General features: G+C 38.6%; 1 protein-coding gene across 2 annotated transcripts; it reads right to left on the bottom strand.

Annotated features, from left to right (window-relative positions):
* Window positions 1-3487: 3487 nt before the first annotated feature.
* On the bottom strand, window positions 3488-5638 carry LOC104116641 (protein LATERAL BRANCHING OXIDOREDUCTASE 1). Of its 2 annotated transcripts, none has more exons than XM_009627538.4 (4): window positions 5240-5638; window positions 4709-4962; window positions 3939-4266; window positions 3488-3856 (listed from the first exon to the last, which is right to left on the bottom strand). In XM_009627538.4, exons 1-4 carry the CDS (start codon window positions 5483-5485, stop codon window positions 3620-3622), a joined length of 1065 nt encoding a protein of 354 aa, XP_009625833.1. In that variant the 5' UTR covers window positions 5486-5638; the 3' UTR covers window positions 3488-3619. The 2 variants fall into 2 exon arrangements, with proteins under 2 accessions (XP_009625833.1, XP_009625834.1); XM_009627539.4 differs by having other exon boundaries at window positions 4709-4956; window positions 5240-5634.
* Between the last annotated feature and the right edge of the window lie 16224 nt (window positions 5639-21862).

Raw genomic sequence — 21862 nt, 5'->3', positions numbered from 1 at the left:
CGAAGAAAAGCATCGAAGCGTCCTATTTACTCTAGTGAAAAAGTGCTTTTATAGTTGATGCTCTAATCGAGCGGTTGAGACATGAGTAACAATTAGAGATCCCAAGTTCTAATCCAGCTACAAACCTTAATGTGTGCTTATTTGTTTCAACCTTGGTGGGTAAATTTACCCGACACCTGTGCTTGTAGGCTGTAGCAGTATGCTCGGTGGATTTATTCAGATGCCCCTAAGATGGCCCAGCACCACCCCGTAAAGTTGTATTTTATACTTTATGTCATAGTCGAGATTTGAGAACTTCATATCCGAGTAAATTGCATAACTTGGCTAATGGTTGTGCAATATTGTCAAAAATTTCATCCCCGGTTGATAATCCTTTAGACGTTGAATCATTTTCAGGTAAGTAATGGCTTTATTAGGAAATGGAGAATGATTAAGACCATACATGCTCCTTTATCTCTATTGGCCACTGGTATATTGGAGAAAGATAGCTAGTTTTTGAAAGTTATTACTTTTAATAAATCATTCGTTCAATTGTCACACTTGCCATTGGGAAAATGCAAGTGCTGCTTTGCAATGTCTGAGATGTTTGAAGGGTTCGATGTTGTGAAACTTGAGTTTTAGAAACACTCGAGGCCTACTTTCTATATATCCTTGCATATGGACCTAATCCTTCTTCTACAGAGAATTGAAAATAATGAAGGGAAACTAGAATTGAAGGAAAACGATACTGGGTTTGAGCATTCTTTTGTTTGCCATTTTATTTTCTATTCCAAAAACATCAGGGTAGAGATTTTCAGCTTGTTAGCAGCAAATGGTAGTTTTGTCCCACTAGATGTCATTAGTTAATGGGGACTCTCATCTTGGCTTTTACTTTGTTTATTATGTATACACGTAAGCTATGATACTTTTGGGCCAAGTCATCGTATATTCTTAATTTAATTGATGAATCTCTCCTTGATTTTACTATAGCTTGCTACACGGAATTAAATATTCTGTCAAGTTGTATTAACAGTAAATGGTGTAAGAAAATGTTGCATCCATTGCATATGGCTTGAAGTGGCACATGTTCCAGATTGGAAGCTTTACCAGAATACTGTTTCCCCAAAATGTATGTTCAGTTTCTTTTTTTTTTTTCCTCTTAAACAATATAGAAAAGAACAAGGGAGAAATCGAATAACTTGTCTTTGGGGGGGGGGGGGGGGGATTTTTGTGGCGAGGCGGTAGGAAGGATTGGATTTAATTAAATTGAATAGTCATTTCTGAGTCGCCTTTACTTTTTTGCCTCTTCAATGTTGCATCAGCTGTCTTTACATATCATTGTGTGAGTTGAGCCCATGAATTCAGACGTCATATCGACTGCCCTGGAAAATTATCACCAGTATCACAATGGCATTCATGGAATCTTCATTATACCTCACTTAAGATACCTCTCTTAGTATTTGACAGTATCAAGGTCAATTTTGGGATTATGCTGATCCATTGGTCCCTAACATAATTCTCTAGCCAGGTGAAGGAAAACCGGTTGATGTATGGTGCATATTCTTCAGGCGGAGCTCTCTTTGTTTCATGCTTGCTTTAAGCTGCAGTATCACGCACAAACTTGAAAAGAGTATCACAGCTGACGATCTTATGGATGTCGGCAGACAAGCTATAATTATCTTGAGCATACAATTGCTGCTTCTTCTGGTCTTCTTCCTTGTTAATAGTGCGAAAGATTCATTGGAGAATAGTAACTTTCTTGTATTATCTTGGTCTTTTCTCATCTATACCGTTCTCTGGTTCAATCTCGTCTACTTCTGGAATAAGGAAAAATGACCAAAGCATTTCTTTTCTTTGCGAGTTTGTTGCCATCCTGTGCACTTGGCTCTTGAATATCCCATTACTCATGATCTGCATGCAACAAAGACTTCCTAGGATTTCAAGATTTAGGCTGCAGTGAAGGCCATTTTGGTGTATGTTTAGTATACCTCAACTTCTTTGTCTTGCAACAGGAAGCTCTCCTCCAAGTTCAGTTGCCGTGGCCTTGAGGATAATCTCAGTCAAAGACTTCTACTTTTTGATGTGTTTTCCTAACATTTTCCTGCCAGGTAATATGTTAGACGGGGATTTGTTTTAAGAGTAGGCTTGTAGCTTTAGTTTCTGGGTAAAAGTACGTATACCTAAAACATTTAGATTTTGGGGCCAGAAGGTCTACTTTCTTTGATCTTCAGGGATTACATTAAGATACAATCTGATCAGTCCGATCAAGCATTTGTTTTTCTGGGAGAATTGAATCCTGTCCATATATTTCAAAGTCATTGCCCGGCATACTTATTTTTTTCAGTTGGAAGAGGAAAGAATTGATTGCTAATTTGATGCACTTTGTCAAGATATGAGTCTGCCATTCCGCGAATTATTCTCTGCACTCTCAAGTAATTCTCCCATATGTTACTCTTTGCCGACAAATACGCAGAGAGGACGGCAGATAGCTCCTATCTTACCAACAGAGTAAATGAGTACCATTTATTTTATTTCAATTTTACCTTTTCGTTTTTCTTTTTAAAATCCTTCCCTTTACTAATGTTTAATGTGTTTCCCTAGTTTTTTCCCTATTGTACTTACAGCTTTTTCCTTCATTGCGTCTTTGTTATTAGACGTTGTGTCTTTGTTATTTCTTGTTGTTGTTATTGTTTGTTGCTTCCTTTTAACTGTTCCTTGAGCGGTCTATCAGAAACATCCTCTCTACCTTCACAAGGTCGGAGTAAGGTTTACGTACACATTACCCTTCCCAGACCCCACTTATGGGATTACACTAGATTTTTTGTTGTTGTTGTTGTTTACAACTTTTTCCCTTTACTTGTGTCCCTCCACCCAAAACGGAAAAAAACTTCCAGTTTGCGTATATTGCATTTTGTGAATTTTCTCATTCACTTATTTGCTTGGATAACTTTTGAGAAAAAGTCCATTTTCAAGTTCAGAAACGGGATAAAGGTTGTTTTTTGGGGTTTGGGGGGGGGGGGGGGGGTTCAATGCCATACATGACCGGGGTAGTTTATGAGAAATCGGAGCTGAGAACAGCCATAAGACTTGAGACCTGATTGAAGCTTATTGAGCTCTTCTTTTCTAGCATGATTTGTGTTGTCAGTAGACTAAGATCAACTTGTGATGTGAATAGGCTATAACTGTTGAATATCAAACAGCTATATATCCTTACAACTGTCCACGAGTTCCTGAATTGGCTTGAATAGTGTTCCTATCCTGAATTGGTTGTTTAGTTGTTTTTGACTTTTTGTGTATTTTCCACGAAAAAACCACAGGAATGAACTGAAGTGGCTGGATTTTAAAATCTTTTTGTCAAGGCTTGATTTTTATAATTAGCTGGTTGTTTGTAAATCTTATTTCTCTTTAGTTCTTACCTTAATGTAGATTCTTGTCAAACATTGACAAGATGGCAATAACGGTACATATAACAACAAACGTTCAACATTGTGAAGATAAACATCTGGTCTTCACTAATATTGCTCAGATTATTCTCATACAACAAAAGTATTGTTCACGTTATTGCATAGGATTCATGGGTTACAGATATCAACTAGCGCTGTGTTAAGCACGAAAAGATGAGAGTGAAGCACTATATACTTTAGATTTTCACAGCATCGAGTGGTCTCTTTCCTTGCTGGTAGTATTGGAAGTAAGTTGAAAGATAATCCTTCGCTGTCTTGTATAATCTTGGCCTTTTATCATCAATGAGCTCCTCAACAGGCTCGATGTCACTCCCGGATTCTGGGCTAAAGAACGTAGCCACACTGATCCTCTCTTTCTCTGAGTTTGTCACAGCTCTGTGTACGGGGCTCTTAAGAAGTCCGTTACTCATTATCTGCAGGTAGTAGATATTGTTATCAAGATTAGAGAATTGGAGTTGAATTCACTTGCATTTAAAAATAGGATCATTTTCGTACCTCTACTTGATCACCAACATTGACAAGAAAAGCATAAGGCATGATGGGAACTCGGTACCATTTATTGTCTTTCAGTATTTGAAGGCCTTCAACTTCTTTATCTTGTAAGAGAATGGTAATGGCCGATCCATCTGCATGGGATTTGAGGCCACGAACAAGTTTTGGCCTCGGACATGGAGGGTAAAAGTTAAATCTTGCATATATTACTGGCCTGTCTCCATATTGTTTCAGAAATCGATCATCCGGTAAGTTCAAACACCTTGCCATGGACTTGAGGAGCTCTTCTGCTATCAGTTTTAATCTGCTGCTATATTCTTCTAAAATTTCCCTGTAAAGAGAGGATTTATCTTACATACATTGACATTTTAAAAAATTTACAAGTATATTTAACCTGTTGTAACAGGTTACATGTTCCATTCTAGGTTACTAGTTCCACCTATTGTGGACAGTTTACCTATAGTTATCTTATGGTGACTTGATAATGTATAAATATTTTTAAAATATCAGTGTATAGAAGTTAATTGTGGAAATAGCTTGTTGCAGAAATGCAGGGTAAGACTGCGTACAGTAGAGACCCTTGTGGTCCGGCCTTTCCCCGGACACCGCGCATATAGGGGACTTAGTGCATTGGGCTGCCCTTTAGTATATAGAAGTTAAGCTCTTGAAGAAAAAGTGGTAAGTGCTCAATATTATGCACTTGAGTTTAAACATAAGGTATTCGGAACATTGTTTTAAGTTGCTGTTATTTCCATAGGTAGAGACAGAAATACCTAAACGACTTGGGATTTTCAGGCCAATACTTGAGCTTTCGCTCATCTTCTGGATGAACCAGGAGATATATTCGGTCAGTCCAATCAAGAGTTTGATTTTCAGATAGAACCATGTCATTTCCATATCCATCCATATCGTCTGCTGCTCTCCCATATTTTTGCTTCTCTTCCATTGAAAGGTCAAAGAATTGTCTTGAAGCTTTGTGTACTTCATCTATGATTGATTCTTCAATTCCATGGTTTATTGCCTGAAACTTTATACTTCTCTTAGAATATGCTAAAAGTACTCAACAGAGCTTGAAAGATGCAGTTTAAAGACAGCCTGGTGCACTAAGCTTTCGTTATGCGCGAGGTCAAAGGAAGGGTCATGCCACAAGGGGTCTTACCCTGCATTTCTACAAGAGGTTGTTTCCACGGCTTGAACCCGTAACCTCCGAGGCTCCCCTTCTAAAGATGCAGTTTAACAATATACAAATCTTGGATGCAAAAAGTATCATTATGGTGAATAAGACTTCGGTTAGATATTCAAACCTGAAAACAACCCCATGAGCTTAGGGCTGATTGAAGTTTTCCAAGTTCCTCTCTCCCACAAGCTGATGAAGATGTCAAAACCTTCATATCAACTACAGGTATGTCGATTATCGGTACGTCCTCTTCTATGGCTCCATATTGAAAATCCTTGCTTACGTACTTATCCGGTATTTCATCACCATCTTTCACTATCTCTTGAACTAGTTTGCAGCCTATATCTGCTGTAATTGGAGATAGTCCAGCCATATTCTGTGAAATATTAGTAAGAAGAGTTTCTAGAGATATTTAGGGATAGCATATAGCAGTGAGGTTGATCATTATCTAAATGCTGTGTCCTCTTGTTTTATATTTATAAGCTCATCCCAGGGTTCACATTGAGGTGTACATGTGGTTGCTTTCTTATTGATAAAGATTACAACTCATTATATGTATTGCCACATCAAAGAAGAAGTTAACATGCTAGGCTGCAAAATATGGCAGTATGTGCATCATCTGTTAAACTTATCCCGTGGATATATATCTGGCGCGGTGTATCAGTTTTTTGCACAAGTGCTACAGCAAAAAGATACTCCCTCCGTTCCAATTTATGTTAACATGTTTGACTGAGCACGGAGTTTAAGAAAAAATGAAAACTTTTGGAATTTGTGGTCCTAAACAAGTCATAAAGGGATCCAGAGTATTTGCGTGGTTATAAAAGTTTCTCATTAAGGGTAGAATTATAAGTTTAAGCTAAATTGTTTCCAAATTTAGAAAGGGGTCGTTCTTTTTGGAACGGACGAAAAAGGAAATAGGTTCACGTAAACTGGAACGCAGGAGTACCTGCTTATGGATAAGTGATGTACAATTTGAAGAAACATACAACATTTGATTGGCCATTTGACTTGGGCGGAGCGGAATGGATTCTGAGAATTCATAGTCAATCTCAACTTATTGGAATTGAGTGCAGTTGATTGATTGGTAGAGGAGTTGTCCCAGTCTGAAGTTCTCTAAGTTCAAGTTAGTAATGCATTAATCTAGGTGACAAAACAACTCCTTAGGAAAACTTATTTCCCATGTTTGCTTTAAGAAACACATATTCAACTGCTTTCACAATATATCAATTCAATATTAAGCTATTCTGTAACTTACGGATTTGGTCTTCAGACACTTTCTCGATATTATGAGATTGAATCCAAAGAGGCTCTATAATCGTTACACGATGTATCGTTACAAGATGTTTGACAAGAGTGGGTTGCTCTAGTGGTGAGCACCCTCCACTTCCAGCCAAGAGATTGTGAGTTCGAGTCACCCCAAGAACAAGGTGGGAGTTCTTGGAGGGAAGGAGCCGAGGGTGTATCGGAAACAGTCTCTCTACCTCAGGGTAGGGGTAAGGTCTGCGTACATACTACCCTCCCCAGACCCCACTAGTAGGATTTACTGGGTTGTTGTTGTTGTTGTATGTTGGTCTCTTGCCTGGTAAGATTTGTTATTATCATTCACTTCGTCTATATATGTTCCTGAATTCAGGGGCGGTTCAACAAACTTGGTGGTCTAAAGCCAAAAATATTAAGAGGCCCTTTAACTTATTTCATAAAACACATAAACTAATGAGACCAAAAAAATATATATATATGACTTTGGTCTAGTGATAAGGGCGCAACGCGTCATCACGTCATGTCCAGGCTAAGCGCTAGTCATAGTTTTTAATTTTTTTTTGAAAATAAAATCATGGTATTTAAGTGAAAAAGGATAGATGAATGGGTCCGTTATGTATCGAGGTTCGAGCTTTGTGCGATTTGCCCTCGAAGATTTCTTAGTTTAAAAATATGAGAGCAAAATAACTTACTTTGTGATATATGTATTAATTAAATATGACAAAAATAAATAGCTAATTAAGAAAAATTGAGTTGAATTTGAAAATTAAAATCGTGATGAACATATAAAAGAAGAGTGTAAATAGAGGAAGAAAACTAGAATTAATAAGAAGCTGAATACACTAGGAATATTTAATTTAATGAGAGGGAATTAATCATTATTTACTCACTCACCTGTCAACCTCAACCAAATAAAAAAATACTAAAATTTGAAATATTTATTGATAATAATTACATAAAATTATATACTGTATTAATATAATACTTATTTTTGGGGCCCTTAATAATTGGGGACTTAAGGCAATGCCTTCACTTGCCTTACCTTCTAGCCGGCCCTGAGTGGATCTAACATTGGTTGTCAGTTTCATTTGTACCTACTATTTTTTACGGGGAATATAAATTTGTATCTAAAAATTCATTAAAATTGAAAGAAATAATAATATATGAAATTATAACTTTTAAAAATTATAATGAGTTCAATGCAAAAATCTTAAAGATTGAACCATATAATTTAAATCTTGGATCCGCCTCTGATTACGTGGATCCTTCATTTTTTCTTGATGTATTAAATTCTTTTAGAAGTTGAAACCAGTGATAATCTTTTAGAAGTTGAAGACCTTCTACTTCCTTTTCTTACAAATAAAAGGATGGTAATCATGTTTTATTCATCTGCATTTATTAAATACCAAGGACCTCTACGTTTTAATCCTCTGTTAAACTACCTCATAGTTTTTAGATTACTAGTTTCTGTGCACGGCGTTGCGCGTGGACCACAAAAACTGAATAATAATGTTGATTTTATTTAGATCGATCTAGATAACCCGATAAAGAACAAATCTTAAGGAAATTGTCTATCAAGATGATAAAATTAAATTACATAAATTTTACTAATTAGACAAAACGTCGAAATGAAATATACTTCGTATCAATACATGAGGAAAGACCCTACACCAAACTTGATATCTAAAACATATAAAAAGTGATTTAGCTCCTATGGAAGAAGATGATGAAGATATCATTATGAGAAATTATAGAAGCTTTTCTTAATGAAAAATCTCAAACAAATTTAGAGACAACCATAGGCTCTAAAATTGTTGAACTATATTAACGAGCAGCACAAAAGATTAATATTTTTTTATCTCCAAATTCAAATTCACAAATGACTTGTCGGCATGTTAACTTCAAGTTAAATATAATGCATTCTTAAACTCACAGATAAATAGAAAAAGTATTTGCGAAATTAAATAAAATCAGATCATACCATCTCATTATTTAATTTAAATATAAATATTCGTCGTTACCTGAACTTAATTCATTTTACCTTCTCTTTGCCTTTAAGTTGATATGATCTTTTTCTATGCATCAATTTTAGTCACACTTTATTTTGCGTTTCTATATTTTCGATTATCTATAATGGAAAAATTTATCGAGCTAAATGCAATTAAGTTACTCATATTATAAAGCCAAACAAAGTGCTCTATTCTAACATCAATCAATTTAGTTGTTTGATGTCATCTACATTTGATTTATCATCCAAGATACAAATAAGGCGGAATTAACCATATTGATCATACCAAAGTGATTTATTTTTTCACCGCACAACACAAAGAGTAGCAATATAACCATCGAACCAACCTCAGTAATTATTTAACCAAAATTAAAAGTCTAACAGGAGTTTCGATACACAAAATAAAAAAAGAGTAATTCTAATAATAGATAAGTGGAAAAAAGAACAAGAGAATAGGAAAGGAAACAATATGTTAACGGTGGACTTCTTGTGTCTTTCCGTGTCATGCGTCAAACTCTTCATCATATACAACAACAACAACAACCCAGTATAATCCCACTAGTGAAGTGTGGAGAGGGTAGTGTGTACGCAGAACTTACCCCTACCCTGAGGTAGAGAAGCTGTTTCCGATAGAACCTCGGCTCCCTCCCTTTATACGTGATTTCTAGACAATTGAATTAATTCGATCCTGAAATAATAGATGAATTATATTAAAATACAATACTTAGCCTTGAGATGGAGAAAAAATAGCAGAAATAATAGTTCCGGGAGCAAAGCTCCGGGCACAACAACAATAATATAAAAAACAAGAAGATAAAATTATATTAAGCTTTGAATAGAGTGTAGCGTATGTGTTGTCAGAAAATTCGTGCCATTTATAATGATAATAGAGCTCAATATTTATAGCTGCACCTAGGGAACAAGGTCTTAGGATCAAGTCCCTCTTTAATGTCAATTACGAGGGACATTGAGGAATGTGTAACGACGGGCAATGAATGTCATATTTCTTGTAACGGCCAGTATACTTAATGTTGTAGAATATTCTTCATTAAATGCTACCGAGTGGCAAGCATTTATTTCATCTTTATGAGTATCATTCTCTCCGGTAACAGATGGGATCGTTGCCTTCGGTTTCAGCTGTCTTTTGTCTTCAGCTCCACATGTCACTTCTTCATACGATCATTTAATATAACATATTTTACCCTATACATATAGTCCCTCTGATTTCCAGCGGCATACCTTTGTGTCATCGGAAAGTTGGTAGAAACATTCTTTTTGGCGAAAAATTTACTGACCCCCTTTGAAAAGTTTCTGACGGTTGATTAGACGTACGTCTCTCCGCATTTAATGCCCCGAACCGCGTCACCTCATGATTTAGCATAACTTTTGCCAGTTATCGAGATAATTATGGCGACGAGTTTAGCCGCCTATACCTTTACTTATACGCATCAACCTCCTTCATTTACACTTCATAATACTCTAAATTTTCTAAGACTTTCTTTACTCAACTCATACTTCGACTTTAAACCTTTCTTTAGCTTCCTTCTTTGAGAGAAAAACCCTTTTTTGATGAAAATGGCCTCTTCTTCAAGAAACCCTAGTTCTTTAAACAATAAAGGTAAAACTGATAATGCTGCCCCCCCTACAGTGAGTACCATTATCCCAAAGAATCTGATTACCACCAAATACTTTGAAGTGAAGTACCCTTTTGTTCACCCTCGTACGTGGGCTATTAGCGTATACCCTTCTTTTATCCGTCCTTCCAGTACCCTTACTGTGAAGGAAGACTACCACTGCCAAAATTTGGACATTATTGCTCCTGACCTGGTGGAACGGATAACTTTACCCAAGAAGGATTTTACATATTTTTACATGTATCCCTTCACTCTGGGAGCGTTTTCTTTGAGCGGAGAGCTTGACTCTATCATTGTGGAGTTCTGCCTCCGCTATCAGGTGTGCTTGGCACGTGTAATCCCTTCCGTGTGGAGGACAATCGTTTTCCTTCGGCGCCTGTGCCAGGAGACGGAAGAAAGGCTATTCTTGGCTCGAGTGATAAATCTCTATTCCCCTAAATTCTTATGCGGGGAATGATAAATTTCTGCAAGCGTGGCCACCATGCACTGCTATACAGCATGGATGATGACAATGATCATGGATGGATGGAACGGTTCGTTTCAGTCACCACCAGTGACATCATCCCGGCCACGACTTCGGCTTTCCCGTAATTATAGAACCATACACGTAAGTCTATCGTTTGTTTCTTCTTCTGTTAAAGATCATTCCACATGATTATTTACTCTTCTTCCTTTACCTATTTTAGCGACTCGGTGGGTTCCACCTAGGGTTAAGGGCTTGGACCAATGGGTCCAGAAGATTTTGGACGTTACTACGACCGAAACCCGCACGTGTAAAGAACTGTCCCTGAAATACGGGTGGAAGGCCAAAAATCATGGTAAGTTGAACTCATCTTGTTTTTACCTTTTCACATAAGAAAGTTGTTTGACTCTTCTCTCCTGTTGAATTCATGTCTACCCCAGGGCTCAGTTTTCGTCCTCGAGGAGGATGTTTTGTCTACCGCCCCCTCAGAAGATCCGCAAAGGAGGAGGAGCGTTACTCTCTCGGTCTCTACCAGGTGTAATCTGTTGTCCCGGGCGGTGTAACTTGCTAACTATCTGAAGCCTTTAGCTTCAGAAAAAGATTGGGAAAAGATACAAGCTCTCTCGGGAGAGTGTTTGTTGAATACTGCTATGCACAATGCCGCATTGGTATACTCTTCATTTTCTTTGTTATCTCTTCTATCTTTGATTTAGTAGTATTTTGAGCTTGCCTTTTTTATTTTGCAGGCCAGTTTCCTTGCTTCCAAGGGCCTCCAAAGGTTGATTCGGGATAAGGAGGAACTTACCTCTGAGCGAGATCAACTTTTGGCCGAGCGGGACCAAACTGTTGCTCGCCACTCAGAACTGGAAGCCAAAGCTACTGAGGCTGTTGTGTTGGAGGCTCGTTTGAAGCAAAGCGAGCAAGAAGTAGAGAACCTTAACCAAACGATCGCCCCACTGAGGGTTCAATTTGAAGAGGCTAGGTCCAAATGGGCTGAAGTCCATAGTGTCGTTCTTGCTGCATCCGATCGCGAGGCTGCCTCCGCTAAAAGATTAAAAATTTGGAGGCATCCTTGAACTCTGAAAGAGCTTGCTGTTGCCAGAGTGAAATATGCCCAATTGAAGGAGAAGTATAAGAGGACCATTGAGCATAATAAACTTTTCAGCTCTATTGTCCGTGATCTCGATGTTAGCCTCTGGTCCGTTAGATCCGCACGGGAAAATCTTTCTGCCGAGGTTAACCAACTTAAAGAAGAACTCAAGTGCCAAGAAACTTCCCTCGTTGTTGAAAAAACATATGTTATGTACATCACGAGGAGAAAAACCTTGGAAGAGGCTAAAATGGGTGTCATTAACTTTGATGCCGAAATCGCTAAAGCTCGTGAGCTGGAGTCAACTGCTAAAAAGGGTCTTCTGGCGAGGCCTGATACTTCTGGTTCTTCTAGTTCCGATTCCGAATTCTCGGGAACAGAAGAGGAACCAGAAGGCGAACATGTTTGTCACGACCCAAACTCCCTTCGTATAATGTCGTGACGGCACCTAGTCTCTACGACTAGGTAAGCCTAACAAATTGCGGAAAATAACAAAACGAAAGCAAAACTTGGCAACTAAGAGTAGTAGATAACTGAATAACTAGTAACAATGCCACTCGGCATGTACAATAACCAATACTCTATAAATACACAATCTTCCCAAAACCCGAAACATCATAAGTCATAAGCTACAAGAGGAAAATAGTATCTCTATACACCAGAGTCTAATAAAAGAAGTACATACGATAATTGACACATGGGAGGATAGAAGGGGACTCTGAGGTATGCATACACGGAAGATGTACCTTGAAGTCTCCGTACATCAGCAAGCACTCTCAGCTAATAGCGGGGCTGATAAGAAGTACCTGGATCTACACACAAAAATATGTGCAAAAGAGTAGCATGAGTACACCACAATGGTACCCAGTAAATGCCAAGCCTAACCTCGATCAAGTAGTGATGGGGTCAGGTCAGGCCCACTAGTATATAATAAATAAATCAAGGGAACATAACAATATATTAAGAGACTGGAATTTAACAAAGGGAAAACACAATAAAGATAACAGTACAACACAGGGGTAAACAGTAGGGGATCTCCCGAGGTACCACCTCGTAGTCTCAAAAGTAAATGTGCAGGGAGAACTCCCGAGGTACCGCCTCGTAGTCTCAAAAGTAAATGTGCAGGGAGAACTCCCGAGGAACCGCCTCGTAATCTCAAAAGTAAATATGCAGGGAGAACTCCAGAGGAACCACTTTGTAGTTTCAAAAGTAAACACACATCTTAAACCGATAATACAACAATTAACAACAAGATTTCTACAGTTTTACTGATAAAGAACAAGGAAAAGCAGGAATCAACTAGGCATGCTTCATAGAGTTCAAATAAGCAGTTAAAGCACGTAGACATGCGTTATTAGACTAAACAGTATAACTACACATATTGGAATAGCTCAATTACGAATGAAAACAGACTAATACTCATTTAAACGGTGTAACTCAAATTAAAGGAAAAACAGGTTGCTACTCAGTAAAATAAATCAGGTTTTACAACAAATAGCTTATGTACGTACTTGTCACCTCACGTACACGACGCTCACATATCACAATAGTACGAGAGTACCAAAACCTATGAGAATTTCCCCCACACAAGGTTAGGCAAGCCACTTACCTCAAACCAAGCTCAATCAATCAATAAGAATGCCCTTTCCTCGATTATCCTACTCTAAATGGCCCAAATCTAGCCAAAAACAATTCCATACCATAAATATAACTGTATTAGACTAATTAATTAATGAAATCAAGCCTTTAACAAGAATTTCGAAAATCGCCCTAAAAAGCCTCCTCGGGCCCACGTCTCGGAATTGGGTAAAAGTTATAAAATATGAACACCCATTCACTCACGAGTTCACTCGTACCAAAATTATCCAAATCTGATATCAAAATCTCAATCAAAACCCAAAACCTTAGTTGAAGAACTTCTTCCCATTTTTCCCAAAATTTTTACCCAAATTAGAAATTAAAAGACGAAATTAGTAATGGATTAATGGAATATAACCATAAATGGGTTAAGAATCTTTACCCAAAAGCTTCCTCTGAAAATCTCCCAAATTATCGCCCAAATCCGAGCTCTCAAAGTCCCAAAATTGAAAATGGGATAAAACCCTCGAACTTGGCCTTTTCTGCCCAGCGATTTCGCATATGGTGGCCTATAATCGCACCTGCGATGCCGCACCTGCAGAAATTCCATCGCAGGTGCGAACTTAACTTAAGTCCCCTAGGTCCGCATCTGCGAGAGAAGCGCCGCACCTGCGGATGCGCTCCTGCGAACCTCACCGCTCCTGCGCACAGACCAACCGCAGAAGCGAGGCCGCTTCTGCACAATTACCTTCGCACCTACGAACCCATCTTGGGCTGCCAAATCCCGCACCTGTGCTTTTTCATCCGATCGTGCGATTCCACACCTGCGGTCTCCCCACCGCACGTGCGAAAACACCAGAAACCAGAAACTTCAGCAAATACACAAGTCCAATTTTCGATCCGTTAAGCATCTGAAATACACCCGAGGCCCCCGGGACCTCAACCAGACATACCAACAAGTCCTAAAACATCATACATACTTAGTCGAGACCTAAAATCACATCAAACAATGCTACAAACACAAATCACCCTCCGATTCAAACTTAATGAACTTTGAAACTGTAAACTTGTACAACTGATGCCGAAACCTATCAAATCGCGTATGATTGACCTCAAATTTTGCACATAAGTCATAATTGACACCTACTCCAACCTCCGGAATCAGAATCCGACCCCGATATCAAAAACTCCACTACCGGTCAAAATCTCCAAATATTAAACTTTTGCCAATTCAAGCTTAAATCGGGTACAGACCTCCAAAACACAAACCGGACACGCCCCTAAGTCCAAAATCACCCAACTGCGCTAATGGAACCAACGTAAATCCATTCCATAGTCGTCTTCATAGAGTTCCGACTACGGTCAAAATCCTAAGGCTTAAGCTTCCGTTTAGTGTCTAAGTGTCCCAAAATACTTCGAACCAACAACAAAACCTCCCGGTAAGTCACATAAGCAGAAAAAGATACGGGGGAAGCAGTTAATAAGGGATCAGGGCTATTACTCTCAAAACGACAGGCCGGGTCGTTACATCCCCCCCTCTTAAAACAATAGTTCATCCTCGAACGAGCATAACCTGAAGTGGTGAAAATATGAGGATACAGCTGCGCATATCGTGCTCAGTTTTCCAAGTCGCCTCCTCGATCGGCTGACCCCTCCATTGAACTTAAACTAAAGCAATGTTATTTAACCTCAGCTTTCGGACCTGCCTGTCCAAAATCACCACTGGCTCCTCAACATAAGATAAATCCTTGTCCAACTGGACTGAGCTGAAATCCAACACGTGAGACGAATCGTCATGATATTTCCGGAGTATCGAAATATGGAATACTAGATGAACTCCTGCTAGATTGGGAGGTAAGGCAAGCTCATAAGCAACCTCCCTAACACGCCGCAACACCTCAAAGGGACCAATGAATTTTGGGCTCAGCTTGCCCTTCTTCCCGAACCTCATAACGCCCTTCATAGGCAAAACCCGGAGCAAGACCTGCTCTTCAACCATGAATGCAACATCGCGAACCTTCCGATCTGCATAACTCTTTTGTCTGGACTGGGCTGTGTGAAGTCGATCCTGAATCACCTTCACCGTATTCAGGGCATCATGAACCAAGTCTGTACCCAATAATCTAGCCTCGTCCGGCTTGAACCAACCCGCTGGAGACTGACACTGCCTACCATACAGAGCCTCATACGGTGCCATCCGGATGCTCGACTTATAACTGTTATTGTAAGCAAACTCCACAAGTGGCAAGAACTGATCCCAAGTGTTACACCCCATTTTGTTTTTTGGTATGTGAAAGTACGCCATAAGTAAATTGATGGAAGCTCGGAAATGAGATACTACATCTCCCATTTTCGTGTGTTAAACTTTCGTCGTAAGTTAATCGACGTAAGTTCGGGGATGAGATTTTATTGAGATCATAGTCATTATGCTATTTCAAACACATGATGAGTAAATTCGTGAAGGAGAGAAGGTAAGAAAATAAGTTTCGTTAAAGGTTGTCGATTTGGGATAAAATACGGGCCGAGCGATAATATCCGATATTTATGGGCTAGTACCATACAAGGTACCATATGGCTATGATAGTAAGGTATATAAAGAGTATTAAAAGTGAGTAGTATTTTATGTAATTTGAGACAATTCTTAATTATGTGGGTAATTGATTAATTATTGGACTAGTGGGGGAATTAATGGGTTGATTAAGAAAAAGGGTGGATAATTGGATAAGTGAGGGGGCAATCACGTGGCAACACCCCTTAAATCCCATGAATAACTCTTTAAGTCATTACATTATGTGACAAAAGTTGGATAAATTTGAGGGATCTTACCTTTAACGTGGCAGCCCATGAATTTGTTAAGAAAAGTCACTAAGTGACTCATACAAGATGTGGAAAGGTGTTACACTATTAGAGCATGACAAGGATTAACATTTTCTTTAGCCTTCTACACGTGAATTGCCAAAATACATTCACCTTAACAATGGGAGATAATGTTTTCTTACCCCCCCCTCCCCTTAAGATTAGAAGATGAAGCATCACGTTGCAGAGAGATTGCATGCGTGATTTGCAATGGTCGGAACAACAACGTGAGATTTTGCAAATTTAAGGGAAGTACAGTGCAATCTTTCTCAAAAGTATCACACGGATTTTCCCCTACTCCACGTATGTTAAGGCTATCCCTTCTTTCTTTTGGCATGATCTATACGACACGAACGAAATGAGCAAATGCACAACTTCTATAAATGACTCTATTCATAGAAATATTAGGGGTGTCTATATTCTTGATTCCCCACGTGAATTATTATTATTATTATATCTTATGTTCATGGGTCTCAGAAGAATATGTATTTGATAAAATTTATCCGACAGGCATATTATTTTTATGACATTCCGAGAAAATCTTATTAATGTATTTCTTATGCATTTCATGCATTTATACATGTGCATTGACCCATAACCAGATGTCATTATATATATATATTATATATATATATATATATATATATATATATATATATATATATATATATATATATATATATATATGGGATATGGGAAAAGGTTACGTCGTTATATACGCACCACCACCTGATCAGCTGGTATACGTTGATGATTTGCCCACAGTGGCCGAAATGATATAACGGGATGCCTTCAGAGGCTTGATGATGTTATGAACACATATACCTATGCATGGTATGGCATTTATACGTATATGCATGACGTTATAAAAATTAAATGATTCACAGAGCTATGCAGATGTACATGTCGAGTCTTTTATTCCATGTTTCTCTCATGTCTATTATTTACTGATTTTTACTCCTTACATGCTCGGTACATTATTTGTACTCACGTCCCTTTTGCCTGGGGACGCTGCATTTTATGCCCGCAGCTCGCGATAGACAGGTCGAGAGTCCTCCAAGTAGGCTATCAGCTCAACGAAAGATGTTGGTGCGCTCCATTTGCTCCGGAGTTGCTTATTTGGTCAGTATAATTAGGACATGTATTGATTGGTATGGCGGGGCTCAGTCCCGACCTTTATGATATTTACGTATTCTTAGAGGCTTGTAGACATATGTCAGGTATATGAAAGATTGTATGGCCTTGTCGGCATATGCTTTGAGTTTACAAATGATCATGTTGGCCTTATAGGCCCGTATGTCACATGTGTAAGTTTTTATATCAGGTTGGGTCGTCCTATATGGAGTACTCCCCCATGTTCATTTTGGTTAGCCCATGATGGCCTGTTTGGCCCATTTGCCAGTGAAAGTATGATAAGAATGATATGTTATGTTGGTACTCGGTTGAGTTTAGGTACTGGATGCCCGTCGCGGCCCATCGGTTTTAGGTCGTGACAAAAGTGGTATCAGAGCAGTTCTGTCCTAGGGAGTCTATAAGCCATGTCTAGTAGAGTCTTTTTTATGGGTGTGTTGTGCACCACACTTATAAGAAGGAGGCTACAAGGCATTTAAGATTGTCTCTCTTTCTTCTTACTCTAGATCGTGTGGTAGATCTCAATTGTAAGAATTCAAATTCCTAACTTCTATCTTATTCATAATACGACGATGCCTTCATCCAGAAAGACGGTTGATAAGAGATATAGCTATGGAGCAGTTGAGTCAGAGGAACTCAATTTTGCATGATTCTTATAATGAGTAAATGTGAGGTCTTCAGCAGATCATGCGTGTACTAAAATGTGTAAGGTTCTTGATAAGGAGCTTTAAGGCAAGAATATTTATCCACTCTTACGGTAGAAAAGAATAAGAGAATCAGAAGGTAGACATAAGTTTTGGCAAGTAAAAGAAGCAAGGTGAAGAAGGGTACGAGGTACCCAGTTAATGAAGATTATCAATATTACAATTCGGGCAGAGAAATATAAGTATTTCGAGTGACTTTCAACAGTAATAGAAATATATACAATTAGCCACACTCATCTCAATTATGCCCTATGGGAGCTAACAGATATGGTTCAAGAGAAGGACGAAATATCAGGATCCGGCTGGGGTTAGAGTAACCCAAAATGGTTGATGAATTGTTTGCGTTAGTTTACCTTTATGAAGAATATTGCAAATGTACTAATAGATCTCCTTGTGAGACACCCAGATGGTGCACTCTAAAGTAGTACAGCTAGATATGAGTACTACAAAGATAGGCATTAGAAGTCTGGAAAAGATAAATATTATCTTAGTGTAGCTCCCATCCTAGTGGAGAGAGAATGTTAGGCAACCCTAAGAGCCAGTGGATGGAGCAAGGGGAGCTAAAAGCAAAAGAATGTGTGGTTGAAGCTCTCAGAATAAAGTGATAGATAGAAATATTAGCAGGGAAATAAGAAGAGAGTTAATGAAGCATTATGAGTAAGATGTAATACATGGACGACATCGGTATATCAAAAAGATGACAGTATTACATGGTCTATAGTCAAGTGAAGAAAAAAACGAGAGGTGACAGGCCTTGAGACAACAAAAAAAATATAGGCCATAAAGTGATATCCTCATTCTGAAAAATAAGTTCGTGACTCCAGCGTGATTACCAAAAGGAAAAAAGTTAGACCCCAGAACAATAGAAGTCAGTATGGGCTGGTGAACAAGATAAACTAAACATGAATTAGGGACTGAATGATTTGATAATAGTCGGCATCATGAGAATTTCAGATTGCGTTCCGACGATAATAGAATGAACGACAGAAGAATAACCTTTAAAGGTCATTCAGGAAGACGCTTTCCTAAAGCAAAGTAATGTTAGCAAAGTTAAGCTTAAGGGACTATGTGTGCTAGTTACACTAAGTGCCACCCTCGTGAGTAAGGAATTTCGTTATCCTTGGTACAGAAGGATTATCGCAAGGCGGGTAAGGGTCATCGATGATGTGAAAAGATGCCAAAGAGCAAGAGGAAAAATATTTATTGGTATATCGTCGTGGATCCAAATATTAGTATTCCCCAAAATGGGGAATACAGAGTTATATGGCATTAAGTCAGAATTAAGTGGTTCTAGTAACTATGGAATAATAAAGGAAGAATGCGATAAGAATGAGAAAGGGATAAGATTGCACTTATTCTCATCCTACGTATATGCTATGATTCCAGAATATTATGCAAACACGATGTCAAGGAAAGGAAGTAAGGGTTCCTGCCCGGGATGTTATTGATAAATAAGGAGCCAGTGCGAAAGGTAAGTTAAGACAAAAGAAATAACTCAGGAAAGATTACATGAAATATTGATATGAAAATGGGCCAACGAGTAGTTGGTAGTTGATTTTGGAAGAGCCTAGTTATGGCTAGACAGGAGGTTACAGACGAATCAACAGATCGTGCAAGATAAACATAGTAAAGCCCAATATAGTGAATTCAACCTCGCAGATATGGCATCGTGATCTTTAAAAAATATTCAGATAAGAGTTGGGTAGTTAAAGGTTCCGTATGAATGTTATGGAAATAAAAAATAGTCTCATTGGGAAGACAGTCAAAATACCCGTTCAGAACAACCCTATAAGCACAAGGGCGTGGAGGTAAGTAACTACGGATAATTATAGGCAAGGAAAGGCATCAAAAGGTATATCGAGTATACGATGTAATAAGCTCGCAGCTTTACAAGAGTCAGAGGGTCCTCCCTAAGTACTAAAACGAAAGACTAGCTGAGGGAATAAGGAAGAAGGCTTCAACCTAAGCACAATGACCTGAAGAGGAAATAGTCTTGTAACAACAGTCTCACAACAAAATTTTATGTACTCCATGAGAAAGTGGCACCTACCATGGCTAAGGAACGGGAAGAAAAATCAAAAGTAATATTCGAGACCATGTGAGTTGCACAAAAATTTCGGCATGCGTGGGAACTAAGATAAGCTAAGTATACACACAACAGAGGGGCAGAAAGACCAGGAAAAGTAATAGCTTACATTTAAAGGAAGCTCAGAGGGAACAAAAGGGATTATGAACTTAAGACTTCAAAGTGATATCCATGCACCATATATGTTGACATTCATACAGCCGTAGAAGACTCCGGTATAAGTTAAAAAAAAGAATTGAGCCTAGGGCATAGACAAAGGATTGAATTATCAGAAGATTGTATCATGGATATTCCATAGCGCCCATGAAAGTCTAAAGTAATAACTAATACCATGACCCACAGATCAGAAGTTAGCTTAAGCCTACATAAAGGCTGATCAGAAGGAAGAGGAAACTAAAGAGTTACAACAACGAAGTAAATCAGGAGTCTGATTATTGGACCCAAAAATATTATAGACCTCATGATTGAGAATATTGCAGGATCACTCTTAAATACAAGATAGATAGTACAATAGGAATATTCTATAATGGCTCTACGATAACGCCAGTTAGAAGAGTACCAGCCTCATAAGAAGTCAGTATGAAGCTCTCATCGGATTATGTATGCACCAGAGGTGCAAGTATTACAATAGAGCTTCAAGTTGTCGATGTGAATTATACCTCTATGGAAGGGAGGTCATGAAAGAGATAGAAGATGTGATGCGAGATTTTAAGGTAAGTAAAGTAAATGTGAACAACGTACGAGATACTCAAATGTAGAAGATCGTGAATAGTCCATACTTCGGATAGAAGGCTAGAAGCGCTGGGATTCAGTATCCAGGAATGATAGCGGCGTCGTCAATGGCATATAACTTCCAGCCTATGGTTTCTAGGTACCGAGAGGCCTAGTTAAGAGAGTAAAGAAGAGTTTGAGACGATGTGATATCTCACTTGATGTTCCAAAATAACACAAGGAAATCTATAGTGCAAGCAAGTTGAAAGAAGGTTGCGAGTAGTATAAGTACATATGTGTAGATCGCAAGCTAAAGTATGGTAAAACGGCAAGGTTTTAGGAATATATGAGTAAGGATAAGAAAGGGCGAGTGATGAGGTGATGAGAATGGATAAGTCCTTATGATTAAGCCCATGAAAACAAGAGAGCTGATGGTTTCTCTAAGTTATAGAAAGCTCAGTATAGCCTGAATGAACTCAAAAGATTCTAAGACTAATAGCATTTAAAAGAGATGGATTGTTGCCCTGGTAGTAAAATGAGGGTACACTTGTGATAAATGAAGGATGACGTTTGGACCTTCGATTGAGTGATGATTTGAAGGGATTTCATGAATTGTACGGGATTAAAATGCCCACGTAAGTGAGTCACATTGGGATGCTATAAAATATGATTATTGAAGTACAATATCGCCGCTAAGTGGATCAGGAAAATCACTACGAATATTCCTCGATGCAACGTAAGCCCTAGTGGCATTGTTTTACGTAAGAAGTTTCAAGATATCAGTGGTATATTGTAGACCAACATTGAGGTAAATCAACAATGGATGGATAGAAGTTACAAAGTACAAAATGAGATATGGCAATATTCGTAAGTTCGACAAAGTATCGAGTGAAGAACTTCAGTATAGATGCCCAGAGGAACATCTTATTGAGCTCTGTATATGTTTACAAAGTGAGGTCTAGAGATTGGCTAAAAGCTGGAGGAAGAAGGAGAGAGGAGTTGCATAGGCGCACTTACAAAGTCAGAGTCGTACAGGCTGGATGATAAAAGGTAGCAACAATTACAAGATTGGAAGGATTCCGACCACGAGTCGTGGTGTGAGAAAGAGGCCTAAAGGGGGGAATACCCTAGCCTTTGGGATTCATTCACAGAACAGTTGCCTAGATTGCACGAGGAGTATTACAGTATTCGCAAGAGCTATGGGTTATGAGAATGATAAGTGCATCAGT

This window comes from Nicotiana tomentosiformis, chromosome 11 (genome assembly GCF_000390325.3).
Source record: "Nicotiana tomentosiformis chromosome 11, ASM39032v3, whole genome shotgun sequence".
In the NCBI taxonomy this organism is placed as follows: domain Eukaryota; kingdom Viridiplantae; phylum Streptophyta; class Magnoliopsida; order Solanales; family Solanaceae; genus Nicotiana; species Nicotiana tomentosiformis.
The sequence above is the reverse complement of the archived record's forward strand: the minus strand, read 5'-3'. Positions and strand labels throughout refer to the sequence as shown.